The sequence below is a fragment of the Spermophilus citellus genome (genome assembly GCF_964194105.1).
Source record: "Spermophilus citellus genome assembly, chromosome: 1".
In the NCBI taxonomy this organism is placed as follows: Eukaryota; Metazoa; Chordata; class Mammalia; order Rodentia; family Sciuridae; genus Spermophilus; species Spermophilus citellus.
In genome coordinates this window covers 133384276-133395436 of record NC_138182.1, presented here as the reverse complement: position 1 = coordinate 133395436, position 11161 = coordinate 133384276, and the positions used below count along the sequence as shown (strand labels likewise).

The 11161-nt window shown below is 37.0% G+C and overlaps 1 protein-coding gene across 4 annotated transcripts in view; it reads left to right on the top strand.

Moving 5' to 3' along the window:
* TTC1 (tetratricopeptide repeat domain 1) overlaps positions 1 to 11161 on the top strand; it is a 45383-nt gene that overhangs the window by 15818 nt on the left and 18404 nt on the right. For all 4 annotated transcript variants that reach the window (XM_081284159.1, XM_081284160.1, XM_081284158.1 and 1 more), the window contains exon 3: positions 10569 to 10629. In XM_081284159.1, the coding sequence (XP_081140285.1) occupies positions 10569 to 10629 (61 nt within the window). The remainder of the gene's footprint in view (positions 1 to 10568; positions 10630 to 11161) is intronic.

Genomic DNA, 11161 nt, shown 5'->3' with positions numbered 1-11161 from the left:
TTTAAAAGTGTAGAAACATGCTGTTAAGATGTTTTTTAAACAAATAAAAAATTTTAAAAAATGTTTTTTGCAGTTGGGTGGTGGCACACATCTGTAATCTCAACATCTTGGGAGGCTGACAGGAAGATTGCAGATTCGAGGCCAGCCTCAGCAATCTAGCAAGGCCTTCAGTAACTCAGTGAGATTCTGTCTCGAAATAAAAAATAAAAAGGGGTAGGGATGTGGCTCAGTAGGAAAGTACCTCTGGATTTAACCCTGAATACCAAAAGGAAAAAAAAAAAAGTTATTTGCAACAGGCTGGGTGGCTTATACACCTGTAATCCCAGCTATTTGGGGGCCTGAGGCAGGAGAGTTATAAGTTTGAGGCCAGTTTAGGCAACTTAGCCAGACCCTGTCTCAAAATCAAAAGGACTGAGGATGTAGCTCAGTGATAGAACCCATCCCCAACTCTGGTTCTTTCTCCAGTGAGGGTGGGAAGGAGGAAAGTATGGCTTCCTACATTACATAAAATCCTCTTACCCTTTGGCTGACCTAAGAAAATCATTCCCTGGAATATAGCATTAAATAAATATTGAACATCCCTAAATTTGTGAGGCAAAGAATAGATTTTAAACACTTTCAAAATGAATTGGTCCATCTGCAAAGTGTAAAAAGGGAATCCATTTTACTTATTTAGTAGAAGAGAGAAGTAACCTAATTCTTCATAGAAAGATTAGAAGTGACTTTTTCTTTAGGACTATGAAACATGTAAGTTCCATGTCAATTTCTGCAAGCAGTTTTTCAGTTTCTACTTCCTGCAAATAATTCTATATTTCCACACCTGTGAAAGACAGTTATGGTTTTATGCTTAAGAACATGAACTTTAAAATGTTAGGTCTGTCCTAGCTCCACCACTTAACTTGGTGTTAAGCAGGATGATAATAGTTCCTGTCTAAAAAGTTGTAAGTATAAAGTGACTACACACAAAAATGTTAACTATCGGTATTAAATCAAAATTAAATGTGAGCATGGGCCATAAAATACAGTAGGATTTGGGACTTCTAAAATCTTAAAAGTCATCGTTAAATGCATGTTTCCCTCAAGGTTGCAAGTGTATGTGAATTCTGCAGTTTTTTTAGAAGTGTGACAACCTCAGTCACTATCCTTCAAGTTAATTTATGAGAAAAAATTCTGTGGTTGGCAGGGCTGCTGGGACAGGATGATGTGAAAGGGGCATGAGGGAAGCTTCTGATATCCTGGCACTGTTCTCTTTCTCATTTAATCTGAATATTATTTATGTGGTTGTACATTTTCAAACAATATGTTATGCTATGCATAGGGTATGAAATCTCCAGCAATTAATGTTGAATTGTCTGTTTCTTCTTTAAATCGTTAGTTTTTCCTTTATATATTTTATGACTCTATGTATACATTTATGACTTTTTTTTAATATCAGGAATTGAACCGAGGGGCGCTTGACCACTGAGCCAGATGCACAGCCCTTTTTAATTTTTTTTTTTTTATATATATATTTTATTTTGAGATAGTGTCTCACTAAGTTGCTTAGGACCTTGCTGAGTTGCTAAGGCTAGCTTTGAACTTGTGATTCTCCTGCCTCAGCCTAACAAGCCACTGCGATTGTAGGCATGCATTACCATGCCTGGCTTACATTTTTAACTCATATTTTTCTGATTTGACTTTTTACCTTTATGAAATGTCTTTTTTTTTTTCTTTTTGTCTCTACTTTTAAGGAATATATTTTTTCCATCCTTTTGCTTTCAATATATTTATTTTTGAGTCTGAAGTGTATTTATTTTTGTTTTTTAATAGTATATTGAAATTGTACATAATGTTGGGGTTCATTGTGACATTCACACATGCACATAAATAACTCTATTTAATTCCCCAGTTCTTCCCCTTTCTTTCCGCCTTCCCTCCCCAAACCACCTTTTTTTTACTCTGCTGGTCTCCTTTCTGTTTTTTAATTGGTACATTATACATAAAAGTGGGGTGGGATTCACTGTGCTTTATCTATACATGTAAGTGAAATAGCTGGATCTTAGGATGGTTCCATTTCTAGTCTTTACAGAATCTCCATGCCAATTTCCATAGTGGTTGTGTAATTTGCATTGTAGTCTCACCAACAACATTTAAGTATTTCTTTCTCCCATACCTTCCTGGCATTTATTGTTACTTACATTTCTCTTACTTGCTACTCTTAGGTGAGATGAAATTTCAATACCAAATCTCAAATTTTACTACAGAGCTATAGTAACAAAAATGCATGATATTGGCATAAAAGCAGACATGAAGACTAATGGAATAGAAGATAGAGACAAACCTATACAGATACAGTCATCTAATCCTAACAAAGGTGCCAAAAGCCTATATTAAAGTGTATTTCTTACAGATCTATTTATAGATCTTAGGCTTAGGGCCTTGATCTGTTTTTGTTTTTGTGCCATGGATTGAACCTAAGTTCTTTCACATGGGAGGCAAGTGCTTCACCACATAGCTACAAACCCCAGCCCTAACTTTGTTTACTTCTTAGCTATTTTTGCAAGGGTAGCAATTATAATATGTATCTTACAATAGTAATTATGATGTGTATCTTATAGCAGAACAAAGTGTTGCAGACCTGTAAAGCCAGCAACTCTGGAGGCTGAGGCAGGAAGATCACAAGTTCAAGGCCAATCTCAGCAACTTAGTGAGACTCTGTGTCAAAAAATAAAAGGGGCTGGGGATGTAACTCAGTGGTATAGCACCCTCTTTTCAATCTTTTGTGTATCTTTTTACAGTGTAATTTAGTTTAATGCTACCTGATTACAGTAAAATATAGAAACTTTGCTTTACTATAGCTTCATTTCCTTCTCCCTGCCTTATACTACCATTGTTATATGCATTATAGTAATGTATGTTATGAACCCAATTACTATTTGCATATATCTTTTGTCTTTTAAACAATTAAGAGAAAAGAAAAACCTTAACTATTTCTGGTACTCTTCCTGTGGTTTTTGAGTTACCATGTGGTGTCATTTCCATTCATCCTGAAGGACATCATTTAATATGCCTTGGGAGGCAGGCTTGGTAGCAGTAATTGTTTCAAAATTGATTTACATGTGAATACATTTATTTTTGCCTTCATTTTGAGATATAATTTTGCTAAAATACAATTTGGATTTGGTAAGTTTTTTCTTTTACCATTTTAAATATGTTGGTGCACTGCCTTAGCCACTGTTGTTTTGGATGGTAAATTAGAAATTAGCAATTTCATTGTTTCCTTATACCATTTTTTTCTTGCTGCTTTCACGTTTTCTCTTTTACCTTTCAGTAGTTCGGCTCTGGTGTTTGTAGATTTGGCTCTTTATCCTCCTTGGGGTTTGCTAAGCTTCTTGGATCTTTAGAGTGTTTCATTAGAATTTTGAAGTTTTCAGCCTTTATTTCTTTAAATATTTCAGTTTCTGTCCTTCAGGACTTCCATCACATATTGTGAGGACTCTGCTCATTTTTCCTCAATCTTTTTTTTTCTGTTCTTCAGCTTATAAAATTTCTATTGATCTAAATTCAGATTTACTTATTCTTCCATTTACAAGTCCAGATCTCTACTGAGTCCCTCTGTGAATTTTCCATTTCAGTTATTGAATTGTTTTTTAACTTTTTGTTTTCTTTTTCTTTTTAAATAATTGCCACCCTGGAGCCAAAGCTCAGTAGTAGAGTGCATGCTTAGCATGTGCGAGGCCTTGGGTTTGATCCCCAGCACCATAAAAATTAAAATTAAAGATAATAATTTATTTCTTTATTAATCATTATTATATTAACTAAGTCTTTAGGACTGTAAGTCTTTAAACAGTTTTCTTTAATTCTTTAAATATTTTCATTTACAGCTACCTTCAAGTCTTTGCTATATCTAACATATGAGGGTACTAAGTCCTTTTTTGTGTTGGTTAGTACTGAGAGTGAAACCTGGGGCATTGTGCATGGTAAGCATGCACTCTGGCCACAGACGGAGCTACTCTGGCTGCCCCTGAGGAATAGGTTGGTTTGGCTTTTTTTCCTCCCCTCAGTAGTGGGAATCAAACCCACGGTCACACACACACACACTAGGCAAACTCTCTACCACTGAACTATATCCCCATAATGGGACAGTTTTTAATGACTTTTTTTTTTTCTAATTTGGGTGTAAGCTTTCCTGTCTCTTGGCATCTTTTATAATTCTTTGTTGTAACAAAACATTTTAGGTAATATTACAGCAAGTCTGGATTGACTTTCTTCTCTTGCCCGCAGTTATTTTTATTGCTATTTTGTTTATTTGTTTAATAATTTCCCCTGTGTTATGTGGCCCCACTGAAGACTTTGCTCAGTTGGATTTTGTTTTTGTTTTTGTTAGTTTGATTTTATGTCTGACTTTCTTTGGGTTGTTCCAGTGGTCAGCCAATTTCTGGCCAGAGATCATGTTCAATGCCCTAAACCAATAAGGCTTCCACCCACTGTTAGCAAATCTGTGTATGGAATCAGAGGCTCACTCAAGGTTCAGGCAGTCTTCAAGTGTGCCCTAGCTTCTACTTGGCTGTCCTAGCTGGATTATTGTATATACACAGGCTCATAAGAATATGTGAGTAGCATTGACACTCTCTAGTCTTCCCAAATACACACTCCATCTCCAGTCAATCAGGTGTATTTAGAGAACCTGTCAAGTGCCTCTTGAATATCTCTTCTGTATCTCCCTCTTAAATTGCTAGCTAAGGCCTGGGGATCCATTGCTTGCTTCAGCCAGGACTGCAACCTCACACTAATAAAAGCTGTAAAGCTCCCCATTTGCTTGCCACTCAGGTTGCTCTTTAAGACAGACATCACCATCGGAAATGGATTATTTCTCCTGCTCTGGATCAAGTCATCTTCCTCCAGCAGGGAAATTGATAGTTATTTATAGCCAACCTTACTCTGTTAGAGATACCATATTGAATGATGAGGCAAGTACACCACAAATTTCCACGGTTCTTTCCTGGAAATTACTAGTTTTTCATGCATAACTATTACTTTGCTATAAGCCTTTTGTCAATATATGGGGGACTGAAATGGTTGATTTTTTTTTTTTTTTTTTGGCCACCTTTTTAGTTACTTTTAGGGAAGAGGATTTGGCAAACTCCTCAGTTTAGCACATCTGAAGTTCCCCTCACATTGAATTTTGAAATTTGTAAATATTTTACATATTCAAAAAATTAGAAAGGATGAGAAAAAAATGAAGACTTAAGATCAATTCCAGGGGGCTGGGGTTGTGGCTTAGCAGTATAGAGTGCTCGCCTAGCATGGGCAAGGGCCTGAGTTTGATCCTCAGCACCACATAAAAATAAGTTAATTAATTAAAGATGTTGTGTCCAACTACAACTAAAAAAAATAAATATTAAAAAAAAAAAGAAAAAAGATCAGTTCCAGGGCTGAGATTGTAGCTTAGCTGGTGGAGCACTTACCTGGCATATGCAAGTCCCTGGATTCAAACCCTAGTACCCCCACACACATAGAAAATCAGTCAAAACAAATTAGCACAACGGTAACAAACTCAGTAAGGGGACATAGTATACCCTTTTGACCATGTGCCCTTAGTAGTAGAAAAATGTAGAGAAATATTGCACTCTTCATTGTAGGTTTATTGTTGGCACTGGTATTTGTATAGTAATTTAGGACAGAGCAGATGAGTAAATGTACAGTCTCCTACTTATGTTCCAACTACTGTTTTTGTAGCTTACAATGATGTAAAAGTGATATACATTCAGTAGAAACCATATAGTAGTTCAAATTTTGAATTTTGACCTTTTCCTGGGCTAGAAATATGCATTTTGATGCTGGACAGTGGCAGCCAACTGCAGCTCCCAGTGAGCACCACCATTACAGGAGTAAACCAACAGTACAGAACACTGTGCTGCTAGGCTATTATATCTGGTAGGTTAGGTGTATTAAATGCATTTTCAATTAGGGTATTTTCAGTTTACAGTGGATTTATCCAAACACAACCTCTTTATAAGTTGGAGAGCATGTGTATTGTTAGTCTGGAGAACAGAATTTTCGATGTTGGGGAAGATGAAGAAAAATCCTTTATTATTGGATTTCACTTTTATATATATATTCTTTGGAGTCATGGTTTTTGTTTTTGTTTTTTTCTTCTTCTTTTTCTTTTTTTAAGATGTGTTTCCGGGGCTGGGGAAGTGGCTCAGTGGTAGAGTGCTTGCCTAGCATGTGTGAGGCACTGGGTTTAATCCTTAGCACCAAATAAAAAAATAAATAAAATAAAGGTATTGTGTCCATCTACAACTTAAAAAAATTAAAATGTGTGTGTGTGTGTATTTTCATAAAGTATAGGATGTTGTACTAGTAAAATTTGTGTGTGTGTAGCTCTATTACCCCCCCACACACACACACACACACCCTGCCAGGTTTCTTTACTGTTAAGGCCTAAAAGTAGTAACAGTAAGTGCTATTAACAGCACCCTTGTACCCACATCCCAGTTTCTAAATACCATTTCACACTAAAAGAATCCAGGATTCCTTGGAGTGATGACCAATTCCTACTCTAAGGCGGGTGTCGTAAGAGAACATGACACCTGGAATAGTACATCCACCTGCAGCAAAATTCACTTTTAGTGGGACAGACCAGGTAAAAGGCCCATGGAGGGCCTAGAAGTGGATTGGGAGAAGCTTGGACAGGAAACCATGGGGGTTTGAGTACTTGGAGTGTTATCTAAAAGGGCCCATAGGAAATGGGTGGGGCAGAAAGAGGGCCATCACAAAAGCCTCCTTCACCCCCATCAAAGTCCTGTACAACATCCTATACTTTATGAAATAATTTATGCATTCAAGTTAACATTTGAGACTTTTGGGGGGGAAAGCATTTTAAATAACCTATTAAGCAGAATTAAATTCCAGATTCAGAGATCATATGTGCATTCTTCATTTAAAGAAAGATCATGTGGGGAAAGTAACCCTGAGGAGCAGATGTGATTTGTGCTAGACTTTGAAAACTAGTAAAATTTGGTTTGGAGATGTGGAAGGAGAAAATAGAAGTTTGATGTATGAAGAACAAGAGATTTTTGAATCTTTATTTTTCTCATTATAAAAGGATCTCAGTGTTTACCTCTCAGAATTGTCTTGAAAAAGCAAATGAGCTAAAGTATGTGACGGCAGATTATAAGTGGTTAAGTATCTAGTGGTGTAGATTGTGCTGAATTTCTACTACCAAGGTGGAAAGTTTGTAGTTTGAACTGTTGAAATAAACTTCCTTCATTGAGCACACTGTATGTGTCTAGTTTTCCTTGGCAGTTCTTGTGATGATATTACAATATAGAATAATGTTACTGTTTCCCACCAAGTTTTCAGGGAAGGGGAGGAATACTGAGTAAAGAGCCTTGTACATTTTCTTTGGTTTCCATTTCTATGGAAATATAATTCAAGAGCAGATGTTTCCCATGAGGCCTCTTTGAAGCACGTTAAAAGGCATTATGGAGGCGTGTGAGAGGGCTTCTAACCACATTAGAAGCTTCTGTTCATTGAACAGAATCTAGAAAGATTTGTACCTCCTAGGGCTGCAGAATATCAGCACTACCAGCTAACGTGTGAGTGAAGATTCTGGCACTTAGCCTGCTAAAACCTGTGTACACTATAAAATCTGTCATTGGATTTCAGTAACATTACACAATGTATGTGCTATCCGTTGGAGAATGTGTGTTCAGGCAGCAGAGTAAACCTCGGTCTTTGTATTGGGATCAAGTCAGTCTCTTGGCACAGCTGGGAGATAGTTCCTTCTCCTCCAAAGTGCTATTTTTAGCTGTTTCCAAGGAGATACTCAGCATGTTATTGATAATTGCATTAATCCTCAGTTTACACAGTCTGTGGAGGGGGAAGCAGAAACTCTTTTCCTTTGTGTACTGCTTACTAGGCCTTTGGGTTGTGATTTATCAGCCAAAACAATAAGATGCCTTCCTTAGAATAATTGACCTCAAAATTATGTTCTAAAACACTTCTCTTTGGTCTTCCAACTTTTAGTTCTCCTAAAATTATAAGGAAATGTGAGCTTTGCTCAGGCTGGCCCTTTCTGGGTGTACCTTCATTTCATCTTTGTCAATTGGAAACCTAATGTTATAAATTTACCAAATGATCGGTCTGTCTCTCTGTGTTTGTGTGGTGCTGGGGATAAACCCAGGGGCTCACATATGCTAGGCAACTACTCTACCACTGAGCTACTTCCATAGCCCTTTTTTATTGAGAGACAGGATCTTGATGAGCTTTGAAGAACATAATAGAACAGAGAAGAGTATGAGATTAGAATTAAAGCGTAGGAAATTGAAAGTTTTTAACAATGTACATTAAGCTATAGTAACTTGGTGAATTGCCCTTCTCTAAAGAATTTCTGCTTTAAAATAACTTTTAATTCATTTCTTATGGGGTTTTCTTGGTTCTTCAGCATTCAAGCCCCTACTTCCAATTTGGAGGAATACTTCTGTGTAATCTTGTCGGGTGGCAGTAGCCCAGGGCAGTTGCTCCATCTTCTGACAGCCAAACCATGTGACCTGAGTGAGGTTTATTGGATGCTTCTGACTGAAATCTTGAATCTGGATCAAATGAGGCAAAGTAAAGGGAATAGTCATAATTTATTTGCTACTATGACAGCACTGACCTGTCCAGACTTACAAAAGGACATGCTTTCTTTTTCTTGTCTGAGCAGAGCTTCCTTGAGTTCTCCCTGCCTTCTTAAGCCTATTCTTTAAGCTTCCCATTGGTTCTGTGAGCCCCAGATAACTTTCCAGTAAAATTGCCTCCAAATTTTTTGTTTAAAATTATCTTTTACGTGCATGCAAAACCCCTAACCAATGCAATAGAGAACATTTTAGTCCAAGTACCTCTCTTATGGATAGTACTAGGTAAATATGGCTATACTGTTGTATTTTTTATCACTACTACCACCCATTTTATTTTTTCTATATTCCCTTAGAATAGCCCTTTAGATATATCTTAAAATAGATTATTATTATTATATTTGCTGTGTGAGACATATGGTAGATACCAAAAGAAGTAGATTCAGTTATACCTACTTTTTAGTTTCTTTACTAGATTCATGAAGTCTTCTGTTTTACCCAGGTTATAAGAAATTTGAGAAGCACCCTGGTCTCATCAATAACCTATTAACAAACCAGGCATGGTGACACAGGTCTATGTTCCTGTGACTCGGGAGACTGAGGCAGGAGAATCACAAAGTCAAGGCCAGTCTCAGCAATTTAGCAATACCCTGTCTCAACATAAAACAGGATGAGCAATGTAGCTCAGTGGTAATGTGCCCCTGGGCTTAATCTCCAATTCCAAAACACACACCAAAAAAAAAAAAAGCATTAACAAGGTCTCCAGAGAAGAAATATTTTTCATTTGGTTTCTAATCTTGAGTACCATTATTTAGGTTTTAGGCTTCTGGGTGTTAAGTAGCCTGCTAACTATATTTCTTCCCTTTGGAGTTTTTATTTAACCAGAAGCTTTAGGAATGAAGGAAGAGATTTTAGGGGACTTTCTCTTTAAAATGAAAGAAAGGGGGCTGGGGTTGTGGCTCAGTGGTAGAATGCTTGCCTAGCATGCATGAGGCACTAGGTTTGGTTCTTGGCACTGCATAAAAATAAGATAAAGGTATTGTATTCACCTACAACTAATATATAGAGAGAAAAAGAAAAAGCATCGTCCAAGGTGGGCAGCAGGCCTACAGGTGCTTCTGCCAGTTTGGCTTGTGCCAGCCACATTAAGGTGATCCTGGAAGAAGTACATACCAGCTCAGATGTGTTACTTTGCTCCACAGGGTGACATTGGCTCTACTTTATGTTTGATGTGTGGTTGGCCATCTGTATGAGTTTCTGAGTTGTTAAAACAAGCTAAGAAAAGAGTTACTTATCTAGGTTTCTTTAAATTTTCCTATATCAGCTGCTAACAGCATAATGCCCAACCCAGTGGGTATGACTTGTCCTCTGTAATGTACTCTTTCAGGATACTGTTTCCTTCATGACATAACCCACAATTCTTGCTAAATGAGTAATAAATTGCTTATTTTACAGAAAAATAGTAATTTATACTTATTGCCACTGTATTGGCAGCTTTCCATACATAATCGCTTAAACCCACTAAACATTAAGTCAACACTATTAAAGTTTTATTGTTTTAAATGAAGAAACTAAAGCTCAGAAAGATTCTGTAACTGGTTGTGCAACTTAAGTATAGAGCCAGAATTTGAATTTATACTAGTATGCAAATCAGGGTGCAGGTTGTTTAGTTTCATTTTTGAGTGAATAAAAATTAGCTGATACGTGAACTGCCATTCCTTGCAAAAGACAGAAGCATAGAAAGCAAAGGACAGGCCAACAACACCTACCTTTTATTTCAAACATGAAAATGCAGTTGATGATTAGTCATGTGTTTTTCTCTTGTTACTGTTTGGGATTTGGGTAAAACTGATCCAGTTCTCAAAAGTCAACTTGCTACCCATTAAATATACTTGTATATATAGAAACCCTTTTTATTCATTATAAATATTGTAAGAAATTGTGTAATTCTATGATCTTTTCCAGAAAAGGAGAGAGGAGAGCACTAGACTAAAGGAGGAGGGAAATGAGCAGTTTAAGAAAGGAGGTAAGATAACTGTTCTAACACTGATGTCTGGCCATCTTGACTCATCCTGTTTCAGAGTTCATGAAGATAAACCAAAGAACATTTGGAAACAACTAGCAAGTCTTAGTTGCTCACGATGTGGTGTTACTTCCCAGCACCTAGATTTTTTTTTTTTTTTTTAACCAGCTCCAAGTCATTCTCAATTGGCAGTGATCAGTTACTGTTTATCTTTTGGCATGAGCAGTTTTTCTTTTCTGTAGTCTAATATAATCTATTAATTCTAAAGTCAAGGGTGAAGCTCCGCTACTGCTTTAGAGAACACTACCTCACTACCTTAATGCATTGCTGTAAAATCAGAGTCCCCGATTCTCACTCACCACAAAGCCCAACAGATGTATTGCCTGCTTAGTTAAAGGCCCTATTGCAAATGGTAGGGACACATGCAAGAGGAAAGGATTACATCTCAAAAGGAAGCCAGAGAGAGAATGAGGAAAATCTCAGACTGTTATAACAATTGGCTCTCTTGAGCTTACTATCCAGATGACCAGTATTC